This window comes from Apteryx mantelli, chromosome 1, assembly GCF_036417845.1.
Source record: "Apteryx mantelli isolate bAptMan1 chromosome 1, bAptMan1.hap1, whole genome shotgun sequence".
NCBI classification, from domain to species: domain Eukaryota; kingdom Metazoa; phylum Chordata; class Aves; order Apterygiformes; family Apterygidae; genus Apteryx; species Apteryx mantelli.
Window position 1 is genome coordinate 193087934 of NC_089978.1, and position 27699 is coordinate 193115632.

A 27699-nucleotide genomic window follows, 5' to 3' on the forward strand; every position below is an offset into this window, starting at 1 on the left:
ATATGAAGCTTTACTGAAAAAGAAATTAATGCAGGAAAATGATGTTTTTAAGTGCTAAAGAGATATGAAGCATTGCATCTTCATAGTCTGCTAAGGAGCAACAGCTGTACTTCATTTTAACTTGATGTGCTTCAGATCTCATATTCATATAGGTATTTAATGATCCAAACATAATGGTCCTATATAGAATAATTACTCATATGAAAGCTCAAGTTTCATATGTAATCTTTTTAAAAAGATGCTTCAATGGAAAACTTGCTTTGGTTCTAACAATGAAAAAGCCCTTTAACAGTGAAAATGCTTTGGAGGGGTTGGAGACTATTGGCAATGGATCTTAAGCACAGCTGACGATCAGTGTTATTCCTTCTTGACAGCCTCCTTGCTTCTTCCCCCTTCCCAGTATAACCAATACAGGGAGAACAGGTAGAGTACAAGACAAACCATTAAATCATAGTGGTAGAGTGTTGCAGCAAATACAAGAAAGAAAAAGAAATAACAGATTTTGTAACCAATATGTTTTAAAGCTGGAGACTCACTAGGTAGTTCATGGGCTTCACTCTTCTGGTAAGAAATATCTGCAGAATCAGAAATGTGCTGGTTTTCATCCTCTGAGTCATCAAGCCAGTTCAGCGTATTCCCCTCAGTTATCAAACTGTCAGATTCAGAGCCTGTCCCTTCAACTTCTTCAGTAGGTTCACTAATTAAAACCTCTGGCCTTGATGAATTTTCTCGTTTGAACTCTGCTTGATGGAAACATTGACCTATATTCCTTCCTCTTCCTTCTCGAGAGATCACTGTGTCTGAACTGGAAGGAACTTCTTTTCTTTCAGCTTCAGGAGAGAGGTTTTTATTAATATATGTCATTTCATTTGGTAGACTTGAATCATATCCTGACTCAGCAGCAACCTTGTCAACGACTGTGAATTCAAAGCCTCTGTATGGCTGCTCTCCTGCCTCAGTGGACTCTACAAAAGCTGTCACAGAAGAGCTATTATAAAGGTAAATGGGCGTAGCATTTGCACCAGAAGATGGCATTTTTGTTTCAGTGTTAGCACACAGATAGGCAAGTGTTCCAGCATAGCTTTCTTCCTTGAGCTCTTTTGCCTCCTCACTGCATAGATGCTTCTGGGCACTCAGGGGACATTTAGATACTTCTGAATATGAACTCTGCCCCAAAGCTTCCTTCTTTGCTGCAGCAGAAGCCCTTACTGCTTGCTCTACAGGTAGAATATTGCCAATGTCTGGTTCTGCTTTGGCAAGTTTTTCCCTGCTATTGCATACAGACATCGTTTCTCCTTGCAGTGTTTCATGTACGCGTGTATTATAAATATCTAAAACTGATTCCTTTTCAAATTCAGTGTCATATAATACACCCACTGTGTTGAGTTGACAAAGAGCATAATGTGAACCATCATTTCTCCCTTCATGTGTATCAAACGCTGTTTCCTTTTCCTCTGTGGGCCTGTCACTTAGTGCAGTCTCTTGAGGTAGCTTAGCAATTACTGCTTTTTCACTGGCAGACATTTTTTCTGGAGCACTTTCTGATGTTCTTTTAATTATATAAGCTGTACCTGCCTCTGCTTTCTCTGTAATACCATGCTCAGAGACAGAAGACTTTTCACAACTCTCTGTCTCTTGGCAGGTAAACAATTCTTTTGTGGAAGCAATATTCAGAAACCTTGTATTACTGCTCATATCCCACCTAACCTCACTATCTGTTTGTTTCCTTATCTGTTCTGTTGTGTTTGCTTCACTTTCCTTTTCTATCATTCTTCCTTGATTTTTGTTGTCTGACTTTCGTCTATCTTTTAACCTTGTGAATCCTCTGCGTTCCCGAGTGTCTTCAGCTCTTTCATCAGCCAGAGAGGAAGTCAGAGGATCTGCTTGTGCAGGCCTGGGTGCATGGTTATTGTCTTCAGTTGACAGAAATGTTTCGTTGAATGTTTTAGTAGCACGTTTTCTACATGACTTAAAAGGCTTGGGTGCTTCCTCCTCTCCGATTAGTGCTAAGTCTGCTACTTCGATGACTTTCTTCTCTTTTTCTATATCAATGTTATAGTTCTTCTCTGACATTTCACTGAATACTTTTTTGTGTGTATATTGGCTTTTTGTGGGATCTATTGAGACATCAGAATGTGCAAAATTGTCTGCATATAAATCTCCTCTTAAATGTACCCGAACTTTGCTTTCAATCTTCTTCATTTTTCCTTCATTTTTGTCAGCATCTGACAACAATGAATCCAGAGTTTGGTGAGACATTTGTGGTGCCTGGTGCTCTGGAGCTGGATTAGCATTGCCATCCAGTGTTTCTGTTATGCATGTATTTAATTGCATTGATTCATCATGCTCTGAAGAAACGGCTTCTAGACTCATTTCACAAGCCTCTTTTGAGGGATCAGCAGCATCCTCACTGATGAATAACCTCTCCATCATCTTACTTCCTGAGGTGCTTTCTGTTTCACTTTTTGAAATATCTATGTAGCTCTCTCCTTGCCAGCTTGAGACAGTAGTCACGATATCGATAGCCTCATTCTGCTTTGTTCCAGGAAAATATTTTGCCAATAAAAGGGTTTCACCGGCACCAGTACATTCCAAAGACCGCTCAGTGCTGTTTACAGACCCAGCAGTAACTTCCTTTCCTGATGACTGTCTGTTATAATCTCTTATGGAATACTTTCTGTTATCATTTAATTTTTCTCCTATCTCTTGTGAAGTATTTTCAGATGAGGAACTGATAGGCACAGGGTGCCTCAGAAAGTCACTGCTTGTTTCGATACAGGTTAGCTTTCTCTCCAATCCTTCAGTTTCATTTGGAAAATTAACTGGTTCTGTTGTGTATAAATTCCTTTCATCTCTGGAAGAGGTACCTCTAGCTCCTGTGAAGTGCTGATTTACCTGAAACAATAGAATAGAAAAGAATGATCAAAAAGCACTTTATAAAAATATGCCAAATGAATGAGGCAGGATTTCAGTATGGGAAGTTTTGTTTTTAGTAACAAAGCTTTTATGGAAACGTGTTCCAAACCATTTGCAAAATTTACATTGTATGTATTTTTTAACATAGGTAATGAGCTTTACAGTGGTGCTGAAAAGAGCAGAAAATAAAGTAGAATTCAGAATCTTCTCTCTTTATTCATGAGTTCAATAAGCTGCTAGTGCATTTTATACAAATTAAATCTAAAGAGAATATTCCCTTAAAGGGAAGCTAATTCATTCTCTACACATTCGGTTCTAGGTTTGGGAAGAGGGAGGCGGGGGGGGGAGGGGGGAGGGTGACGCTTAAATGAGGGCATTGATACAGTACATCAAAGCCTGGTAACGTACAGTATTGTCCAGTAAAACAAAGACACATTTCACACTGACAAATACTGTACAGATTATCTTTGCTTCATTTCTCTCAGAGACCATTTTACAGGCTTCAAACCAGACTGTTTTTAGACAATCTGGTAAGACATGAGTTGGAAATGAGATTAGTGAAGTAAAAGGCCAGAAACTAATCACTCTCCCTCCTAGCTCTCAAATATCATATTGTATTATTCAGCTATGCCTGCTTGTCATTGCACTCTCTCGCGCTTTAGCATAGTCACAGTGATAGCACTAGCTGATCAATTAGAGGCTAGCTTCTTGGGCACCCCTTTATACATTTGCACTTGCTGTAGATACCCCCATTACAGTTTCTCTTATTAATATGTTTTCTGCAAAGCCTCTGCAAACTATTAATAGTAAAACGTCACTCAAAGAAAAGTGAGGGAGCTAATGTCTCTGCAAATTCTGTTTTAATGACCCTCTGCCAACCAGTGCTCAAGTGTATTTGAGTTCTTCGGTGATGCCAACTGTCAGGATTTAACAGTGAGACGCCTGTGTTTTTTTCCCCTCCTCATAACTGACATTTGCATGATCTCAATAATTATATGCAAATCTTACGATTTCCCCTTCTTCTCACATAAGGCTCATGTTACTTGTCAACTGCACAGCTGTCTTGTGAGCCAATGCCTGTGTGTTTCAAAGATTCGGTTTTATTTCCATCTATTATAAGCCTTCATTGTTTAATTCATTAAAGAGCGCATAGTGCAAATTAACATCTAAATTATAGCTCCCCCTTCATTTAATGTAAGGACAACCCCGGCAACTGATAAACAAATGGTTATACTTGATCCTGCTTTTTGTAGCAGGGTGGACTGAGAAAAAACAAGTGATTTTAGAGGTCCTCTTTTTTATGTTTCACCATTAAAAAAATGGAGATGTTGACTTTCAGGCAGTGAAAGCTCCCACAATAGGTAATAATTTTGAACTTTCTTCAAGTAAAAGACAAGAAAATTTTATATTTAAATAAGAGGAATTTATTCTTTCCCTCTCTATCAAGAAGAAAAAAAGGAATGGTTCTCATCTTCCTCTCCTGTCTGATTCAGCATTCACATTTTCACAGGTGATAGCTATTATAATCTATGACTACGAATCTATGCACCCAAATGATATGAGCTGAGAATAGACACTGAGAATAATAGATTGCTATGTGTCTCATTTATTGCCATTTTTTCTTTCATACTGAAAAATGCAAGCCAAACCACACACACACATGCACACACACAAATCCAAATAGATTGAATGTTCACTGAGTATGAAATTTATTGTAACAAATTTAATGCCAAATACTGATTTAGAAAAATGTGCTGTATATATATATATATATATTTATTTTGTTCATATAGCATGTTATACTGCTATCCTTTGAAAAATCCAAAAGGCTAACAGTACCATAAATGTAAGAATTTTTCCAAATATAAAGCATTTATGTAAGAATATAACCATCCTAGAGACTAGGAAGAGAGATCTTTGAAATGTTACTCTTCTAATGCCTTCAAACTGTCACTTAGAGCCTCTGGTAAAGAAGTAAAAGAGAGAAGTCATTAATTTAAGACCAGAAAAAGTTGAGGCAGTACACTGAAATCAAAGCACCTTCTATTGTTGAATCAGTTAGAGATTCAATGAAAGTACAGACCAAGGCTTTACATTTGTAAATTAGTACATCAGTCAGCTCTCTTAAAAGGGGGCATTTCACCATCTTTGAAGCGTAAATGGATTCATATCATTTAATACTGTAGATACAATTGTATAACACTTACCAGCAACTCTAATTCTTTTTCATCATCTCCATGATCACCCTGGTTGTATTCTGCATTTTTACCTTTTATATTTTCATTAGCTGGCTCAGTGTCTTTGTCTTCCACTTGTGAATAAACAATCTCCGGGATGTTTGTTTCTGAAGAGTTAACAAAAATATACTTGAATATTTTCCATGAGGTTGTTTGTTACGCTATCTTTATAATTAACATTTGCAGTAAGGAAGAACTAATTAAACTGGGTGTTGTACCTGAAGTCCTTGAATTATGCCATATGTCATCATCAGACGTTGCCAATATTTCTTCTTTGCTGTTAAACAAAAAGAAATTTCCTGTGTTATTCTGCAGAAATTACTATTCTAATTCCTTTTAGACTCAGGTATAAAGACAGCTAATTAATTACACAAAATTTTGAATGCTTTTTGAAATTCTGAAGATAACAACTTTAGTAAATGTAGCTTGCTTGAATGACCTGATATTAAGACTTGGTCAAAGAAGGAATTAGCCCAGGAAATGAAAATGCGTTGACCTTCAGATAACATTGCAAAGCTGATGGATTTTCTCGGGCCTTTTCTGAGAAAGCAGCACAAAGGTGATTAGATGGGTCAGTGACAGGAGAGTATAACTTTGGGGTCAGACAAGGGTCTGAAAGGATATATATGTTTGGGAGACCAGCTCTCCCTGTTGCTTATGTTTTTCAATATTTGTGTGTATACAGAGATCATAGGAAAAAGACATCTTTGTTACTTGAAATAAATCGAAAGAGTCTTGGTGCATGTATACAGTATAAACCCTGTTGCTAAGATATGCCTGCTAAGATATGCCAGTGTGGTTTTTGTTGTTGCTTTGCTGCCTTTGAACACAAAGGCTAGGTCCTAAAAGACAACCACCTGAAGGGAGATGCTGAGTGCCAACAGTCCTCAGCAATATCAATGCAAAGCAACAGCACTTTGAATTGTGTGCTTATAGGCACGTAGCCATTAGTAAAAAAGGGAAAAAATGTAAAAAGAATGTCACTTATGTAAAATGTAAATTATTATATCTTTCATAATTCCCTCTCGATGAGGAGGATTTTTTTTTGTCAGTCTTAATTTATGCATTTTTGAACCAGCCGTCCACCTGTGTTACTGCAAATTACTTTCTAATTTTCAAATATTAATCTTTTCCCCTTCTATTTTATCCTTGCTTCTTTCATTTGAATTGATATAACATTAACTCTGTCATCCAAAATGCCTAATTCAGAAGGAGGATGCTAAATTTGCACATTGTTAAAAGAAACTAGACATCGACTGTCACCAACTTTTTAAAAGCCAGCCTTTATAGGCTGGGTTATCAGACAAAAGCAGACAGCAGATCCATCCAGTCCAGTATCTGATCTCTGACACTGGCCACCATCAGACACTTCAGAGTAAGTTCTTGTAGCAAAAGATAGGGGGTAATCTACACTGCTTTATTAAGGTTCTGCTTGGTCTTTTGTTGTTACAGTCTGTCCTTGAAACACAAGATTTAACATCCTTTCCACAGTTCTTTTTCACCATTAATTATGATAATGCTGAATATTCTTGATATCCATATGAATGTCATGTCACTTCTTAATTCTGCTACATGCATAGCCTCCGCACAGTTCTCACTCTCCTACTCACACCAAGTTGTACTTTCCTCTGCCAACAGTTGCTATCATCAGAATAATCTGCATTTCATCCTGAAAAGGCTGGCAGAGCCAGGCCCTTATTATTAGTAGACCTGTGGGTTTTTAAGGTAAATCATCACTGCTGATTATTTGTACATCACCATTCACTTCTTGTTCTACCCAAATGCTTATTTTGGTGTTACATCTGCTCCCCGGTTTGTTCTGCCCCTTTGCACCTTTTTCATCCACCTGCTTCCATAAGCCTAGACACTGAGTAGTTTGGGGCCATAACCATGAGACAGAAGCAGTAAAGCACTTAGGTGCTTAAAAGGGTATCTGCAAAAGTCATGAGTTAGGAGCCAAGGCTCTGAACAATGCTTCTTTGAATATACGTGGCCACCTGCAGCTTCCAGCCAAGTGGATACAACTCATGGGAACCAAGCCTGGACTCCTTTGCTGCTGGAAGGGGCTCTCATCTGCTCATTACAAGAATGAAGATAGATCCACTTGTTTCTTGCAAGAAGAATTCCCAGAAGCAGGAGAGCTGTTGATGCCTATATTTTATTTAATAGTCTACTGGCAGCTGGAGCACTCATCCAAGATGTAGTGGCACATTCAGTTTCTATCACAACCTGAGGAGATTGAAAATCACACTTCACACACATCCAAAAAGTACACAAATTACCAGGGCGCAGACTATTTCAGGAGAAACTGGAGGGAACATTTCGCCTACTCCTCCTCAAGCTGGAAATACAAGCAGGAGTCTGACTCCTTAACTCGCTCTTCATTCCCTGAAGAAAGAGAACCTGGATTCTGTTCCCTCTGATTATCCCCTATTCAGTGATGATTTTTTATTTTTTGACAAACAAGTTCTTAGTGTAAAATACAGACACTGTCTTTGGATCTGGGGCTCCAGATATCCCATCCCTCAGGGGAAGTGCTTCAGGTAACTGCTTTCTCCTCCTTGACCCCCAAACCTGTCTTGAACAGTAGCACAGCTTCAAAGAAAAAAAAAAAGACAGAAAAAAACTGTTGATGTAAAAGGTAGGAAGCAATGCTTCTAAAGAACATATATTGCCCACACTTCCCAGAATATGCCTTAAGCAAGGATGCCAAGGAGGAGCATCTATTTTCTAATTCTTTAAACGGTCAAGGACAAAGCTGCTTAGAGCTGGATCCTTACGGCCATATGCAAAGACGGCGTCCATCTTATCTAACCTTACCTTTCTAAGCATCTATGCTTAAGGCAGTTGTGTAGAATCTCTCTATCATCAGGGGAGGGAAAATAACACTTCAGAAGGGAGAACTGCTCCATCTGTTGTAGACTTCGCTGGTGAGATGGAATGAAATATCCTTGAAGGTGCTTCTCTTTCTCTGCACAAGACTGACTACAAAGGGAACCTGCAGTGGCTGGCTCTGAACCTCAGTTTCAGATAGTCAGAATTAACTGAAGTGAATCCCACATTGAGAATCTAAATTCATACTGGAATATAGGTTCCGTGGCAAGTGACTAGGGCTTTATTTGGCATGTAATGTGTGACTCCAGCACCTCAATCTCATTTCAGTGTAACAGCTATTTTCTTTATTTCACGTCTACATCAGAAATATCCGTCCTTATATAATTATTCTAGTGGAAAATCTAAAATTAACCTAAATTGAGGATATTGGTATTGCAGTCTTTGGGGATCTCAATGCACATAAAACAACAGTCATTTAACAGCACTACCTTCATCTAAGAAGTGAAGATGCTGAATCTACAGGTTGATACAATCACAGAATACTCTCAGACATATATGTACGCTTTGAAGAATGAAATATTTGACACACACTTACACGATTTTAATACCACAGCTGAAAGACTGTCATGGATAAATCATCTCTAAGATGAGCAAAAATCTGATACAGGCATGAACGGAAGTGTAAAAGACAGTACTAGCCCATGCATCCATTAAGTACAAGCATCTAACTGTGGTTTTATTCACAGTGAAGTGTCAGTCAGGGCCACAGACAGGCCCTAAAGAACTTGTCATGGGTCATGCATAATAACAGTGACAACACGAAGAAGAAAAAATAACAATGTATTTTGTCTTCTACTTGTAGTCACCAGTTTTAAAATCAGTTTACAATGATACAGTGTCCTTTACAATGGTAGAAGCAGAACAAAGGTAATTTAGCCCACGTTTTATCAGTATCTTATAAGACTATTTTGTAACTCTGCTTCTAGTCTTCCACAATTTATATGCAACAACTTGAATTCAGGTGTCCATTTTTTTCTTGGAATATATACAAACATATCCTAAATGCCTAAAGTAGTTTAAAGCATTTTGAGAGGGGACACAGCCTGCCAAGCCTCCAGACTTTCTTCAGGTTCCTCACTGAAATTTCCCCAGAGCCCTTAAATATTAGCCCTTTCATCAAACACTGAGAATTATATGGCAGAAAATCTCTACTACCAAAACATTTGATCACATTGCTTTTCACAGTATCCTTTCCTCCTTGCAGTCTATGTAAAGTATCTGTCCAGTCAGTAAGGTTTTTGACTTACTGTTTTTTCTCCTTATTTCTCTGCAAAGTTCCTAGCTCAGAATTAGAATTCCATCAGCCAGATTTGTTTATCAATAGTTTTAACTCAGCTTTTGGTTTTTAAATTAATGATCTCATTGTGTTTTGGGGGGGATCTAAATGTGCTTATATTGTGTATTGAGAGATACAAAATTTCTCTTCAGTCTTAAAATGTCTGTTTTTATTTTTAAGTGAACCAATATATTCTGATAACAATTCAAGCTAGAAAACTCCATGTTCCCCTCCAACATAAATACCTGTATACCCGCAGAAGCTCAGTTGCTTTTTCTCCTTCAGACAAATGGAGTACATCTTCGTAAAGTACATCAGGAATTTAAGAATTTCTACCAGCTTCAAAAAATAGTTATGCTCATGATTCTTTCTTGATGGAACTACCATTCATTTGGACTGAGTGATAAAAAGAAAGCAGAAATGAAAGTAGGTTATCACTACAACTTTGCATGTAAAAGGAACAAATGAGAGGTTTGAGGACTAGTTAGTAGGACTGAGACAACTGAAAAGTTGACGGATATTATGCGAAGGAGCTCAAAAGTCCCAAAATTGTATAGAATTTGCATCCCAAATGGAGAAAAAAAAGTCAAGCTTAAATCCTAAAAATGATCACCTAGAGCTCTGCGGAGTAGATAAGCAATGGAAAAAAGAATGGGTAGGGATAAAGTAAGACTTGTCAATGGCTTTGGAGTCAGCCTTTTTAAATTAAATAGGATTTTTTTTTAGAAGAAGAAGTGAGGTTTGATCAAGATTTAAGATAATCCATTTATGACACTCAGATCAAAAGACTCCTCTAAAAGTTTTCTACCACAATGCTAGTAATGGGGTACAGTCATATTCAGAAGAACATGATCAGCAGGTCATAACTGATAGGAATACAGATTTAGAGAATGATATTATTTCATCCAGTCTGGGAGCAGAACTTGGGGTTTAAATATGCTCCAGTTAAGAGGAACAGACAATCTCCAACCCAAAATATTGAGAGACCCAATTAGAGGAAATCACACATTAGTTTAAAAACTTTGCTATTCAAATCTATTGAATTGGTCCTGATACTATTGTCACAATATCAGAAGAATAGGAAAAGTAGTAGCTATGTTTAGGAAAAAGGAGAAGAGTAGTGTCTGGGCAACTGCAGGCCCAGGTGTCTTCAGAAAGTAGATTCAGAACAAAACTTAAAAGAGAGAATAAATAAAGATAAATGGAAAATGGCATAAATATGCCAGACTCACCTGATAATATCTTTCTTTGACAAGATTAGTATATTTCCCTTGTCTAAAAATCAGTTATCTAATCTATCTGGACTTCATTAAAGCATTTGCTATGCAGCCACATGGGAAATTTATTAATTAAACTGGAGAAGAGGGAGATTAGTGCAAGAGTGCTGAGGTGGGAGAGGAGCTCTCTGCCAAGCGAAGCTCTGTGAGCTGGTCTGAATGGAGCTGTGGAGCTGGGTAGACATCACAGTGGAATTCATATGGACTGATCTTGTGATCAGACTTATTTAGTAATTTTATTAAAGATCAAGGCACAAAAAGTCAAAGTTAAATTAAATTTGTGGAAGATACGAAGTTGGGAGATGTCACCAACACAGAGGAGGATTGAAAGAAATGGGTGGCCTGGAGGATCAGACTAATAGACATGGGATGAAATTCAAAATTATAAAGTGTCAGGTCATACATTTAGGGACTAGAAAGAGTTTCTACTAAAAAATGAGGGCTTAAAATTTGAAAGAAGCAGATGAACAAGAAAAATCTGAGTTTGTTTTTTAACGGACAGCATTTGCAAGCCACAGTTATGAGCTGGACATAGAACAAAGGCAAATAGCATTCTGCAGTAATACGTCAGACAAGGTATTTCCAGTAATGAAAGATTTCCAGAAAACATTCATGTCACAGTACCAGGCACTGCTGAGAACTCCTCTGGAACATTTGTATACAATGTTCAAGAAAGATTAATTCAAACTGGAACAGGTGCAGAAGACGACTACATGAAGATTGGGGGAATGGAAAATCTATCTTAACTGAAGAGATGAAATGAGTATTTCTATTTTTAGAGTAGCAAAACAAAATCTGAGAAGGGAAATAAATGCCCACTATTAATATATGAAAGGGGTAAATATTGAGAAGGGAGAAAAGACATTAAACAGCAGGACTCTTCTAGCATATTAATAGGAATGGTTCATGAAAACATCTGAGTGGAAAGTTGAAGAAAGATTTGTATGCATTAGAAAAGTAATCTTGGAACATTTTTTTTGTGCAGACAGCAGGAGCAAGAAACTGAGAAGACTTCAGTGTGGAAACATTCATGGACATATTATTATGAATGGGAGGGATTATACATGTTTCCCTGGGACTGCCAGGGACAAGACTTTATGTTCCTATAGTTCCAATCCAGTCCAATTTCGTATGTTCCTACGCTACTAGATGCCCTAAGAGGTACATTTTCATACGTACAGGTTTCACCATAGAATAGCAGGTGCATTGGTTTGGTCTGAGACAGATTTGGGCCCATAGCCAGAAGCTACTAATCTCTTCATAACGGGTGGAGCTGTTATAGCTTGTTGCGGTTTTAATTAATATAAATGTTTGGCAGAAGTTATCTCTGTATGTTTGTACAACTTGCAAAACGATTCACATTGTCACATGTTATATTCATTTATGCTACATCTTAATATCTGAAACACAAAGTATTTACTTTACAGAATGTGGCAAAAGGTTAAAACTGTTAGAACATAAAGTATGGAAAGATGAAAATGTACCTGTAAAGCCCTTGAAATTAATGCAATATAAACAATTTTACACTACCTTGTATTTAAAAGAAAATGTGAGCATATTTTATTTAGTTTGAAATTTCAAAAGCTACGGTGAAATTAAGATATTTAAAGAAAATATTTCTCAAATATTTAGGTAAAAACATGTATAAAATGGAAAAAAAGTTTCAGATCTAATTTTATTCAAAAATCCAGATAGGATTAGACTCTCACCAAATCTTTCATGCTTCTGTTTTTAATTTCAAGGGAGATTCAAAATCAAAATGATCCTCTTCTACCCTGAAGTTGAGTTGAAGCTAAAATGTCTTCATGAAAGAAGCTGGCAAGACTCAAGGGCTATCCAGACAGCAATTCTGTTTTAATTTCCAGTAAAACCTATACCTAACAGGAGTCTAATACAGCAGCAATCTTCAATACAACTAGTGCTTTTGGATCTAGAGCTGAAAATAGCTAGCTTTGCTGAAGAATGATGCCACTATGACATAACAACAACAGAGATAACTGAAAAGTAGTTAAATGTTTCAGTAATGTTTTATTGAGATCCAGAAGAGCAAAAAGTAAACTAGTGCAGGTAAGTGGTCAGGATTGAAATGTTGCTGGAGTCAAACAGGAGCCCTTCAGATTGGACCCTCACAGAACTGGGGGAGGGTGGAGGGAAGGGATGTTGGTTTGGTTTGGTTGTTTTTAAATCATAAGCAGCATATAACATGTCAAAAGGAAGTACACAAGGAAATATCCAAATTAATTAAAAAACACAAGCAACAAACAAAATGATTTAAAAAAAAATTACAAACACACTGGAAGCAGAAAGCCTGTAAAAGGTTTGAAGGAGTTGGCATAAAGGGACATTTCTGAGAAATTAAATACTTTCTTTGACTCAGTCTTTTCCACATATAACTGTGAACATCAATAGTATTCTATGCAATTTTGTTCAAAACCCACAAATGTACAACAAAAATAAATTTCTAAGGAAGTAAAAAATTGGGAAAGCAGTAGGAAAGACACAGTGTGTGCATAAAGTTCTAGACAGAACTTCCATGTTCTATTCATTGGTTTGTACGATACAGTAGAGTAAGAACTCAATCCATTTTGTATAAACTTAACGCCCCTAAACAGCTGGCTTACTGGAAAATTACATTTAAAATATTTCTCTATTTATGCTAGTCTTAGAATAGTAGTGGAACGAGGGAGAAAATATTAGCCAAACTAATTCATGGAGAGAAAAAATTACAGAAGGGGGAAAAAAGATGGTACTATATAAAAGTAAAAAACCTAAGTTTGATCTCATTTTATCATGAAGAGAATAGTACTGAAGATACATCCCACCCACCCGCTGGGATTTAGATCAAAATCATGTCTTGGCCTCTCTTTCTTTGTACAGAACTTACAAAAGCAGGGTTCAAATCCAGCAAGGATCCTGGCATGCTCTGAAGTGTGTACTTTGACTTTTCTTGTGATAGGATCTCCATATTTAATTCTATTTTATTTTTCTCACTTAATATATGAATTAAACATTTAACAAATAAAGATAAACTCATTCCCTGCCTTCATAAGGCTCAGACCAAAACTCACTATAGGGATAAGTCTCTTAGTGATTTAAATTGATGCCCGTGTTATCAACTGTTGAAGTTAAAGATGTATAATACAACCACTCCAAGATTTCTTATCACATATGGTGCCAACACCCTATAAATATTGGTCGCAAACCCTGGTGCTGCCAAAGAATGCACAGTGGAGCTCAAGAAGGAGAGGTTCGGCCTTGGCTTTAAACCATCTTTTTGCTTCATGGGGCCTAGCTTCACTGCCCTCAGCACAAGTTAGAGCTATCAGATGGCAGGGAGATGACATGGAGGCTGAGGATTGCGTGTTTGTACTGTTTCTACACAGGCACACGAGGGCGTGTGCCTTTATTCTGCTCTGGAGAATTTCTAACATGGGAGGCTGTGCCTGCTGAAGGCGTACCAAACAGCCTCCCCACCGAGTATCGCCTGACCTGTTATTTCTGGATGCTTGTAAAATCGAGAGACCACCAAACATCTGCAGCAAAACCCCATGCAGTGGGAGATCTATAGGTGCAAGCACCTCTTTGCTCTGGAGACAAGCTGGTAAGCACTCAGCTTTTCAGGAGCAGATGGGTACCAGGCGCAGAGGCAGTGCCAGTCATGCTGGGGCCGGGCAGGCTGGCAGGCAGCAGGCATCCAGCCTCCCGCCCACAGGTCTACATGGGAACTGAGTTGTACTGCGCTTTCAACTTCCTGCAGCTGAGGAAGAGAAAGACCCTTTATAAAGATACGGAGCAAAATCAGTGCTACTGAAGGAGCTGGTGCTTACTTCTGATTTGTTTACCTGTACATTTTGCCTAAAATAAGGCTGAATATTATTTTTATGAGCGGTATGCTCTCATTTGGAATTGACACTAATGAATGCAAGGCCCTTTCCCCCTCTTGTTTGTACCATCAAATTAATTAGCTCTATTGTGACATCAGTATTTTTCTCAAGCAGTTCAAGGCTTGAGCATTTTCCTTTCTTTTTCTAAAGGGCATCTTCAGTGCCCTTTACCTACCATAAGAATCATGCATCACTTGTATTTTTCACAACTAATGCTGTTTATTATAAAAACTGATTGTGATGTGAAGATTGTTATACTGTGTGGCAAATTGCCCAAACAATTACTGTAAATGCATGAGCCATAAACTGTACTGCCAAGGACACTGGTAGGTTAGCTCCTATAAAAGAAACAATTAGAGTCTGAGGTGAAAATAATAGAGATGAGATGACAGTTATTGAAAAGGCAGAACATCCAGTTTAATGTTGTAAATATAGGTTTGTGGATTACACTGATAGTTTTAAAGTGTTCATGGCTTATTGAATGGAATAGAATATTACATACTTTCTAATGGGACCATAATTATTATTCCTTTTTAATTGTGATGTCTGAGGCATTTGTGAGCAGTTGTTGAGAACATCCTCACATTATACTGATTCTAATTCTAAATTATCATCCTGCTCCAAGGTTTTTTTTATTTTACTTTTTTAGCATTTTGTTGTTCAGGGTCTGTTCTGAACAAAGTATTTTCTCTTGAGGAACTTAGAGTGCTTAGAGGGTTACGGCAATAATTATTTCAGTTTCAGCCTACACACTTCACTGCTTTAAATCATCATTAGAAGTTTCATCCCTCAGCAACTCCTGCTGAGACAGTCTTAAACTCCTAGAAACCATTAGATAAGAATAGCTTATCTTTATAACCATTTGTATATAAAAGTATTGATAAGAATTTGCTAGAAATTAAGGGAATACATTTTTTCTTAGGAATCATCTAAATACAGAATAAGGGGGTTTTATGATTGATAAAGAATTTCAATCATTCAAACTAGTTTTGTAGCATATGAAGATTAGGCTGTATAAAAAAGATGTTGCACATTGTGCAAGAAGATGTGTGGTGATAGCCTATGGTAAATATGAAGACAATATTAAAAAGTAATATTGCTACAGGAGAAAATTAAAGGGCCCTCTGCCCTTTTCAGAGAGGATGTAAGGATAAAACCAAGTGAAACATAATTCAACTATTAAACCTTATGGAGTTTACCCTAAACAATTGGACAAAGAATTACGACTGTCCAAGAAGAGATGCGAGGCACATAAAACAGGGGAGAGTCTTTCTACAGTCTAAGAGGCGAGGACAAGGTGTGCAGCAGAACAAGACAGCAACCAGCAAAAAGGCAGTCAGTGTCAACACTGCAGCATGTGTAAGCTCTAAAGTACCAAATCCATTAGCAGGGGGAGAAAAATCAGTAAAGTGGCTCTGAAAGAAAGTTGCAAGGAAACTAAGTACTCAGCTGTACCACTTTTCAGGGAAATGTTCTAAGTCATTTTCAAGCTTTTACACACTTTTAAGAGAAGCTGATCTTAATGCATGTGCTTGAGGTAGGGGTGTCACAGCCGTGTTGGAAACCGATTGCACGCAGCCAAAGTTCACGTGAGGTGTTGGGGAGCACAGCTTGAGAGGGGCTGCACTCTGAGGCCGGGGGGGCTGCTTCAGCCCTCACACTGAATTAACTATGTCCTCGTAAAGCTCACGGCAGAGTACAGGGAACTATAACTTTGGTATGGCAGAAACCAACAGCTGCACAAATTAAAGACAGAGCAAGAAAAGGTAGAGAATGCTTTATGTGCAGTTTGGAGTATTGATAGCTGTGCTGTCAACAACACAGAAGGTGGGTTGCAGCTCAGCTAGCATGACTCTGGTCCTGTATTTTGCATTCCTAACACACATGCCTTAAATTCTGCTTGCCAGATGACTTTACCTAAAAACATGGCCAACTCCTACCTGAGAGGATTTTGACTTCAAAAGACTGCTCACAGTAAAGATGTATTGTGTATGCCTGAACCATTAAGCTGCTATTACATGTCACGTATGTCAGTCTCATTTTCTTCTGTTTATAAGTTTAATTTTTTAAGGAGGTATTTAAAAAATAGATTCCTTGGAAGCACAACAGAATAAGAATTTAATTTCAGCAATGCTGAAAAGAACAGTGTAAATTATGTTGTTAGATTCTAAACTAATTGAGACCACACAGGAAGATTCAGAAATTAAAGAAAAACTTCAAAGAAAATCTGCTTGAGGGACAAGACATCCATAAATAAATAGTAGAAGAGTAGAAAATACCTAATAATATTTAAAAACATTACGACATTACAAGTGATCCTATTAGAATGAAGCCATATGTAAAATCAGAAATGTTATTACAAATCTAGACAAGATTGATTTTCTTATATGACCTTCAACTACCAGCAGTCTTCGAGAAGGCTCAGTCTAGTTCTTAGTAAATAGGTGTCACCAAACAAACACAACTGACACTAATTAGCTCCCTTGTTGATAGCCAGGACACAGAGGATAGAGGCATGGAGATAGAATGACCCTCTCACCATTTGAGCTGTACTGAGGATATTTGCACACTGGTAAGGCAATGAAAGTTTGCACTGTAGCTACCATTTTGAAACTATGCCATGAACAAAAGATTGCAATATCATGGGAGTCAGTTTAGCCTCCTTCACATGAATTTTGCACAAAAATAGAGTCACAAAGAAGCTCTATCTAAATGTTTGAACACTGAGAACAAGAATATGACAATTATATTAATCTGTGGTATTTCCTCACCTTGAGAAAATACCCCTTTGTTTTGGTGAACTCATCTAAGAAAAGGAGCTGAAACCAGAAAAGGAGAAAAGGCAGGCCTGCAAAAGAACAATAAAAGACTGTCAGTAGCTTCTAAACAAGGAGAAACTGGAAGGGAAGTTTGGAATGTGAAGTAGAAAAAGATGTTCAGAATAAGAGGTATGTAGTATGATGATTAATAGTATCGAGGGGGACAATTGATCAAGAGAGCAGCTGAGAGGAATTTGGAGTGTTTTTTTCTGAAAAGATAATTCCCAGTAGGGTTCAGGCAGTGTTTGTAATAAACCTATTTTTATTAAGATTATTGGGTTGGTGCTATCCAGGGGATTATATTTTCCAATTACTAATATTTTCATTTTCAGTCTTAGTTTATGATTGAAGCAGGGACATAGGTGGCACAGAACAAAATGCACTGGCCTGGTTTGGGATGAGAATAATCATAGCCTCAAAGCAAACAGAGTCCCAAGAAATTAGTCTTTATTTTCTAGCTCATTATAAAAGACCTTGAGTTTTAATGGCAAAACATTTATGCAATTTTTTTAAATATAGATGTGTATGTGTCCATTTGAAGATTTTAGTGCCATCCAGTCTCAACCTGACCCCAGCACCAGTTTGGTGCCATGCTCAAACCTTCAACATAGACCCATCTGTCCCGAAATCTCATGATTATAGATACAAAGGCTGCAGAAAAACTCATGTAATTTATATCTTGAATTAAGCTACAGAAACTATGCACAGGAAGATCGCAACTTTTATCAGTTGCCTTTATAGCTCTGTCGCAAATGTAGCACCTTATTACAGTATCTGCATAACAATGTTGAAAAGAAACCAATTCTTTTGTGGTCTTGTTACACAGCTGTTTTGTGCCAAGATTGGTCACAAAATTGCTAAGTCCCTCCACGTGGCCAGTTAACTACTTCAGAAACAAGATCAGGAAATTCTTGAAGGAAAGATTCCCCTGGGAGAGGCTAGAAGATCTGTTGACAACTCTGTTATGGAACTGGTGCAAAATAGTAATGCAATAACTTATTATTGGTGTGCCTATCTCCAGTGCAGAGCTGTTGAGACAGAGAGAAAGCTGAGTCAGGAGTCAAGTTCCATAGCGGCTAAACTTCGACTGAGTTCAGAAGAGACCCTTCTGACGCACTTCACCGAAGGACTCACTAGAACCGATTGCCATTTGGCCTGGAAAGAGTATGGCCCAGTATCAAAATGCTGTTGTAGAAAGGAGTTGGAGGTAGAGAACTATTCTCCTGCTTCTTTCTCCCACTGTTTTAAAAGACAGAAGGAAAGAAAAGCAACTTTACATCAGCAGGCCTAGTGCTTCTCCAAGTTAAAACTATTTTGGATAGGTCCAAGAGAAAAAAGACCTTAGGCTATGTGACACCTGGTGTTTCCTTGGATCTCAGCTGGAAAAAAGAAAGAAAGAAAGAAAGAAAGAGAGTAGTCCCCTGCTAGCATATCAGGAGAGAGTCATTTCCTAGAGCCTAATGGCAGTATACTGAAGCATGTATGCAGGAAGATGACAGATGCCTTAGAGAGACTGTAGATAGATAGATGGCAGTCACATGAGACTAAGACACAGATACCATCCCTAGGAAGGAGGACAGAATGGGTGACCACAAAAAGCCTGACTCAGTCATTTTTGAGAGAGGACAACCATGGTCTAGAACTTAGAAAACAGTTGTACCTTAATATGCTAGAATTCCCAAGTGTTACCACTACTAAGAAGAGATTTTTATAACCTTTGGTTTTTTTCACATGCTGTTTTATTACAACACAGCAAGAAGGCCACTGTGTGATACTTACCAATAGCTCTATCAGGAAGACTTGGAAAATGGCCTAGGAGATTTATGCTGATGTTGGTGCAGATTTACTTGGGCAGCTGAGGAGACTGCCAGCCTCCACAGCCCTCTTCCACAACATGAAGTGATCTAGGTTTTGAAGGTCTGCTAATAGCCCAGCTGATTTCAGGCCAGCTTATTGCAAGGACAGCTATTATGCATCAAAGCAAAATTTAAAGCCAAATCCACTTGATACATCTACATGCAAGCTGAGAAGAAACTGCGAGTTGTATCTAGTTCTCATGGACTCCTCATGTAGCACTACAGCCAATTGTCTAGCTTAGTGCTCTTCACTGTTCTTTAGGGCTGTTATTAGTAATCAGTAATAATAAATCTTTAGCTTTAGTGTCAGAGTATCATCTGGTTCCACAGATCAGGAAGACAGAGGAGAGACAGTCAGAAAACCAAGCACCCCATTATGGCATGGCACCTAATATTTTCTGGTGCGTCACTAAAGACCCTTGGATCAAATAGCCACTTCTAACATCCTGCTTTCACTCAGTGTTTAAAATGCCTTACCTCTTCCTTTGCCCTAAGGCAGGGACTGCATTTTACTTGCAAAGTATTTGTTTGGACCATTCTTCTATGTTTTGTTATTGGGAAGAAAATCCACATTTTATATTAAAAATACAGCAGGTGATTGGCTTCCTGGACTTGCTCTGTAGCAGCTGAAATCAGTTGCTTCCATTTCAGAGCCACAGTGCTGTAGGTGGATCATGGCTTAAAGTTCATAATCAGAATAAACAGCTCAGATGACACTGGTAGTGAATGCGTTGATTAAATATGACTCTAGTGCTCTCAGTTAATGTTTCACTGACTTTAAATGTCTTTTCAGGACTAACATTTAGCCAAGGTGAATGTAAGAGAATAATTTTTTCCAACTGAACATTTATGAACTGCAATACCTGAACAGTGGAGAGGAGACAGAACACTGAAACGTTCGTTATCAGGCTGGTTCAGTTTGCAAAACAGATATCTCACTAAACACAAGAGTCACTGAACAATGGAACGCAGCAGTTCCTTCAGCAACATATTTCTATTTGTCCAAAGGTCTTTAATCACTGATCTGAAAGAGTATAGAAATAAGCTCTGGTCCTGTAAATATTAACATTCAAGGGTAGTTTTACACATGCAGAATCCCACAAAGTTCAGTGAGACTCTTGATGTTCATTAAGTTATTTATGGGCCTACTGCAGGACCAAGCCAGTTGCTGCATTAAATAGCTCTAAGGGTCAGTTGTAATAGTGTTACAATATGCCATTTAAATAAGCTGATGAAACTGTAGCAACTGCAGAAAAACTCACAAGTGTAAATCCAAGCAATGCATGTATAATTACAAGTACTTACTCATCATATGGTTGAGAAATGATACTCATATTACAAAGCATCAGTTTTATATGTTTTAAACAAAGAAACAAACATGCTTTATAGCAACTAATATTTCTCATATATTAGAGCACTAATTTCTGTTCTGTCATGTTGGTGATAGCAGTTTTTCCAGCAGACCTAAACACGCAATGAACGACAAACCACTGATACTAACAAAATACAGAGTAAACACTACACTAAGACTGCCAGCATAGGTTATTTTCAGATGTTGTTATTTAAAACTTTAGAAGCTTGTTTTAATATTCCCAGTACAGTATATTTATGGAGCTAGAATAGCACAGTACACAATCAACAAATGCAAAAGTTAGTTGGTTTTTCAGCCTTTGGATATTCTCCAATTAGGAGCCCACAGGTATGGTTGTAGGTGTTTATCTGCTGTGTGTATGCCATTCTCATCCGTAAATTCCATCTGTTTCTTCAGCATTTCTGCGACAACATTCAAAGCCTTATGCCATTAACTTAGACATCTATCCTTAGGGTCTTTAATGTATTTCATAATTAAATTATTAAGTGTGTCTATATTCTGAAATATTGTGATTAGACAGACAGAAAAAAGTCATTAAAAGTCATCGAGCACAGTTTCTGGCCAAGCAGGACTGTTCTCCATAGAACATTTCTTCAAGTGGTTTATCTTAGCTTGTTTTAAATAACTTAGGGTACAACAATTTCCTTAAAAGTTAACTCTACAGTCTAATGGAAGACACCATTAAGAAGCATTTCCTAATACCCAACTGCAGTTCCACAGCTTGCTTTTATCCTACTTGCCTGAATAATATGTTTTAGACAGCCTTTAAACAATTATCCTGTGTCCCTGATAGCATGCTCTTCAAGTACCTGGAGAAGTGTTATTTTGGTGCCAATGCTATCTATTTCTGCAACTGGAAAAGACTGGCAATGACAGAGAGGAGGCAAGAAAAGGGCTGGGAATACTGGGTCAGGTTGATCAGCAGAAGAGTGCTGCTTTCAGCTGGCTCCCTGTGAATGGATAACTTCCCTTGCAGCTGCTCTCCTGGTAAAAACAGTGACTGCAGTCACTTCCTAATAATAGAAATAAACTTTAGTCAAATCCCATGTCTGTATGCTGATCAAGGTGTAACTTGTGACTTGAGATGCCAGAAACAACCTTGAGATTAGCACACAGATAGCAGTACACAAAGATGGTGTAAGTTTTAATGGTTTTGCTGCTCTTTTTCTCTTTCCAATTATGATGTGTAATAATGAAAAGAACAAAGATTAAAAGGGAACATAACTTAAAGGCCATATTTTAAATGGACCCCCAGACAATAATGCAGTTGTTCCTCCTAGCAAAGTGCATGCAATGCTATTTCCAGACAGCTTCCTCAGAAGTTCGTGATTTTCTAATCACATCATGGGCTTGTGGCAAAGGCCAAGGGGAGGGAGCTGATGTAGAACCACATTTGTCAGGGCACCCGAGGCACTTGTCTACCACCTGCCAGTGGACGAATGAGCACAGGGCAATTCCACCGGGCTCCACCTTCAACAACTTACTTCCTTTGTCTTCCATCAGAAATGGGGTGAGACCAGAGCTGAGGACAGGAAAGCAGCCTTGGCCAGCTTTTCACCAGGAAAAGAGCACTCACGCACAGAAGAAATGTTCTTGACAACATTACTTTAAGACCATTCAGTACTTATGCTGCCGAAACTGGCATTAGTTGCTCACAGACCGGAGTTTTTTTACTCTTCCTTCTCACTGGGTATTGTACATAGAGCACCATTCATATGAGTCAGTGTCCTATTTTGTGTCCTGTTTTAAACAGGCATCACCAAGTGAATTGATGTATAACCACCCAAAGAGAGATGCAGTCCAGCAATTAAGAAATTAAGAAAAAAGTACAGGACCAGAATCAATTCAGAGGGACAATTTGAGGGCTCAGACAGGTAAGTGGGTGATCATAACTCTAACAGTTATTATAACTCTAACAGTTATGATAAAAATATTGGCTTCCACCTTCCTTGTCAGAGGACATAAGCCCACATAGACATCCTACCATATTGAGAAACAATTATCATGCCTATCGGTCACTTTCCTTGTGTTCCTGCTCATGCTGCTCTCTTGACAGATGGCATACTAGGACCAGCCATGGAAAAAGGGCAAGACAACCAGCCCCACTGCATCAGACCTATGCAGGAGCCTGGAGTCTCAGTTGATAACAAAATCATGTGCCAGATTCTAGGACCAGGAGAAATTTATGTTCAGAACCATTATCCATGTCCCGAAAGCAAAAGGCCCAGACAGAAGAAAGAGTGAAGTTGATTGATAGAATTCAATTGCTTTTTTTCTGAATGTACTTACTACTATGTTATGCACATTTGCCTGACATACAGTTTGACAGAACCAAAAGCAGCCACGATTTCACAATCAGTTCATGCTTTTCACATCAGCTATGGCTTATACAGTGTCATATACATTAGATTGTTTAGATGAATACATACACACGTATGTATGTATGTATATGTATATGTGTATATACGAGATGGAAAACAGTGGAAAACAGGGTTGTTTTCTGCCAGAAGGTATCTCTTTTAAGTAGTAGCCTACGAATTTTTAGGAGTCAATTTTTTTCCCCAAAATATATTTATGAGTATGTGTAAGTTAAATGCACATTTTCAGGTAGACTGAAAAAATAAAGCAATTAATTCAAACATTATTGTTTTCAGACTGTATTTTATGCTTGTGAATCCTTAAAATTTTTTGAAAAATGCAAAAAATTATGTTAAAATTTATGTGGGAATTAATTTTTGCTTGGAAAAATGCAGTTAGGGACAAATACTTGTATGAAAGCTTGATAGACTATTTGTTCCTGTCTAGACATAAAAGCACAAGCAAATGAAACGCAGAGAGAATGGGCACGATTTTAACTCATGTGGTTTTGATCATGCAAATCTAGATGAGCTTCAACATTAATTATTCCATGCAGCTTTGCTTTTCCTTATCAATTTCTGCAAATGCAACTTTTGAGGGTTGATTCCTTTTTAAATTTATTTTTTAATAATGATGTCAAAAGCCTCCCCATTGCCCTCATTCACACAACTTTGTCCTGGCTCATGCTCTCATGGGTAACATGGTACCATCGTATTGTTCTTCCTCAGTGACTTCCTCCAAAAATGCATATTATTCCTTTCATTTTACTAATGCAACAAATACTCACTAATGACATTGAACGAGCCACACAAGTATGCCCTAAAGTGGATCAGACTATCTGTTTAAAAAATATAATTCTTGAACAGTCCTATTTTTTAACTGAAGAGGTAAATTGCATATTTGGGGAGAAAATTTAAATATCTCAGAGCCAAGATTTTGAAAAATGTTATAACAGTTACATTTCTAAACTTGAGCATAGGGGCCTAAATAAGTGCCCTTTTAAATATTCTTGCATTCCCATTGTTTTAACAAAATCTTTAATTAGAAATCTCCAGCTTGTGAACATGGATAGCAATATTCCCTCCCTGTATATTTACTGTTTGAACCACAAGTAAAATTGTTATTACTTCTGTGTAGATGTTTGCATTGCTACAGCTCTTCAGAGAACCCAGTTATGGCCCAGGACCCCATTTTGCTAAATGCTGTATAAACATACAGAGCAGCAGTTATAAACTCTGCAGCAGTCTAAAACAAGAGGCAAAAGATGGATGGGCTGGTGGAGGAGAACAGGGAAACGGCTAGCACTGTTCAACATGATCTGAAGTAGCTATAGCACATCAGCAGCCTCACTGCCAATTTGGGGGGGGGATTGTTTTTGTTGCGCTTTTTTCTAGACATCAAAGCAAAGGAGTTTTAATAAGGGTCTGAAGGAGAATAATGAGGTACTTTTGCAGATGTCTGCAGGGTGTTCTTGCTCACTCAAAGGGGCAACACATACAAAGACACTTTGAAAAACAAGTGAGCAATGGAGGCTGGCATCTTCACCCTTTTGAAACAAAAGGCCCTGATGCTGACCTCATTTACACTGGTGAAAGCTGCAACTCCTACGAAGTCAGTGAAGTCCCTGGAGCATAAAATTAGTCCTACATTACAACTTGCCAGAGCTGTCTTTTAGAAGCCATGGTGACCACTGAAAACATATTCCAAAAATACTTTCAGCTCATTTTTTCATTTAACATTAGGTCCCTTTACATTCTTCTGCCACTAAAAAGAGTCTTGAAAGTACATGTTAGGTTTTACCAAAATTGTGTAATAGGTCTTAATGTAAACAAGGCCACTTTATTTTTAATATTATCACAAATATACATATTTGTATATATGCATATATGCACAAATATACGTGTGCGTGTGTATACACACATATATATGTATACACACACCCACATATATACATATGTATGCATACAGACATATGTATATATGTATATATATTTTTCTGCAGTCTGATATGGAGGGAAATAACTTTACACTCTGATAGAGACAAGGTAATTTTATGTTATAGGGCAGTCATGTTACTTTCTTTCCCATTTTTTAAAATACCTGTCTGTATGAATTACATGCAAGAAACTTAGCATATGCATGTGAAAGAGAGATGAAACGCTTTTATGACTTATGCTAGCACTGGACATGTTGCAGGAGAGTTCAGGGATTTAAGCTCTTAGGCGTCATTTAACCTCAGCTGCCCGACTGCATCTAAATTTGCAGGTCAGTCCCAAAAGCAGTTGGCAGCCCAGGGCTCCCTAAATTAAGACTCAGCTCTCCATGTCTGTCTCATCCACAGGGGCTACCTGAACTCAGGCTGAAATCGCCCTGCCTCCACATGCTCATGGTAACTGATATCAAGGCCTTTCTGCATCAAGGCCATCTTATTTACCCAGATTGGGTCGTGTGACACTACTTGAAGGACAGATGCGATATACAAAACCAGGCACAAATGTCTGGATCTAACTACCTGGCAGGTAAACGCCTCAGCCCTTGTGCTCCAACACACCCAGACTTTTCCCCTCGGCGGGGTTGCCCCAGAGCTGGCCCAAAGGGCACTCTGCCAGGCGAGCGTTGCGGACTGGCTATGAATTTGGCCTCAAGTTAGGCCTGGGGGCTGCTCTTACACAGGAGTGTTGATGCAGCCATTAAGTCCCACTGCCTGCTTCTCCGCACAGGAATCACGTGCAATTAGAGCTGGCAGGTGCTCTCGACACAGCGAGCTCCTGCTACAGAAGAAGATGGGAGAGGGGGAAGTCCTAGCTGCCTCCTTCTCGTTAGGCTTCCAGCCTCTGCTGCCGTTTTGCTTCCCCTTCCCCATCAGTTTAGTCCAGGTAGAAGAGCACAGACTCTGGCCAATTAAAATCAGGAAAATAAAACAGCACTGTCTTACCTGGAAAGAATACAAGCACTAAAAACTCAGGATGAATTCACTTCTGGGATCTAAATATTACAATGGACGCTACAGGTAAAATGTAGATTTGTTTCTGCAATACTGCTACCGATTTATAGGAAATTTGCTGAGCAAAATATTGAGAACTGGATTTTCATGAGCAGCATTGCTTTACTTACACAAAGAAAAGTTAAATACAGAGTAGGAAGCCAAAAGTTACTATTCCTGAGCTTCTCTGGTTATGTGTCATTAAGTTATAAGTTATTCATTGTCATTTTAACTCTATAATTAGCATAGCACTTGCCGACATTTAATTATTATAATAATACATATGAGATAAATTTTATATATCTTTCTTCTTTAAATATCACCAGTTCTGTCATACACATCATTATTCATTTCACTGCTCATATCTCTTGGAGACGGATAGGGTTTTTGTCAATCTGATCACAGAAACATCCACCAGCGGCAGCAAGGAGGCATTACCCTAAGATACAGCTTGCAGAATAGCCCAACCAACTGCATAAAAGTTTTTAACAGCTATTCTAATTGCAACAGGATCCTTCGTGGAGTTATCAGCTTCCTGAACCACCATTACTGTTTCTGTTTTAATAAGTGCATTTAGAGAATGTCCATAAGAAATGGATCGTGTGAAAATCCAGATTTTTTTTTTGCTTTTAAAATCTTGTTGACATACCAAAGAATTGAATGTGAAGTGTTTAACTGTATAGCAATCTCAGATAACAGCAAACCTCTCGATGATGTCAGCCCTCTTTACATGACAGAGACTAAAATCAATGCATAGCCCATAATTTGTAGAACCCACATTACTTTTCAAATGTATGGCAGGCATGCTATATTTTGTAATGATGACATCTGATCACAACCAACCTGTCTGCAGAAAACAGTTGTCTGATCTACACAAGCACATGTACTGAAACCAAGTCTTGGTCTTAATTATCATAAGAAAAAAAAATAGAAGAAAGCAGTATGAGAAGTCTTAGTTTCAGCAGACGCAATTAGAAAATCAGAATTAGCCAGCTATATTGTAAATTAACAAAAGATAAGATGTAACCTCACCTGCTTGGTGTTGTCTTTAAGCAGCCTTTAAGATGTCTATCGGTAACCTCTCTGTGTGCTTTATTATCCACCTTAGGCACAGTTTCTTTCTTATGACAAATGAGTGTGTAATTTTTGTCGTCATTATTTGCCCAGAACGTGCCAACTGATGTCTCGTACCGTATACAGAACTCCACTTTAGCTCCATGTCGCTGGTAAGGAGGCACCAGAGAAATCTTAAAGCAGAACTGGTCGGTCTCATTGCCACAAGAGTTGGGCATGAACTCTGCTAAGATATCATAATAACTCAGCCAGTCATCCAGTGTCATTCGAACATACACCATTTTTTCAAAAGATATATTGAGGACTCGTATAATGCCGTTCATACAGGTAACCCCAGGCAGGAACACAATTGACTCCAACAGTACTTTTTGCTCACGCACTTTTTGCAAAAGTTCTTCTTGTGAAGCAGGTAATGTAAACAGCTGAGATAAAAAAAATTCCTCCTCAGGGAAAACTTCATCTTCCTTGTCATCATTTTGCGATGTAATTGGAACTTCCCAGGTATCAAACTCTTTAACAGACACGAGATCAAACCCCAATGCATCAGCAAATGAAACTTTCCTTGCAATGGTACCAGGGGGGTCTGCCTCCTCTTCCTCTGAAGAAGCAGAACTCCGCCTTCGGGGCAGTGGAGAGAAACGAGGTTTAAGGGTAGTTTTAACATCTTCATCTTCTGAACAGAAATCATTTACAGTAGGGACTTCTAATAAGTTATCCCTACTAACCCGACTAGGTCCTTCAAAAGACTCCAT

General features: G+C 38.2%; 1 protein-coding gene across 1 annotated transcript; it reads right to left on the bottom strand.

Moving 5' to 3' along the window:
• Window positions 1-357: 357 nt before the first annotated feature.
• On the bottom strand, window positions 358-27699 carry PPP1R3A (protein phosphatase 1 regulatory subunit 3A). The gene is made up of 4 exons (XM_013947392.2): window positions 26906-27699; window positions 5372-5430; window positions 5124-5260; window positions 358-2895 (listed from the first exon to the last, which is right to left on the bottom strand). The coding sequence occupies exons 1-4, from the start codon at window positions 27697-27699 to the stop codon at window positions 358-360; spliced, it is 3528 nt and encodes a 1175-aa protein (XP_013802846.1).

Bases quoted from the DNA above. Each gene is read 5' to 3' on its own strand.
- PPP1R3A (XM_013947392.2), bottom strand. From the start codon at position 27,699: ATGGAGTCTTTTGAAGGACCTAGTCGGGTTAGTAGGGATAACTTATTA. The intron at 5,431-26,905 runs GTGAGGTTACAT...TTTGTTTAACAG, and splicing joins TTAAAGACAACACCAAGCAG to CAAAGAAGAAATATTGGCAA. The intron at 5,261-5,371 runs GTACAACACCCA...TTAACTCTTCAG, and splicing joins GCATAATTCAAGGACTTCAG to AAACAAACATCCCGGAGATT.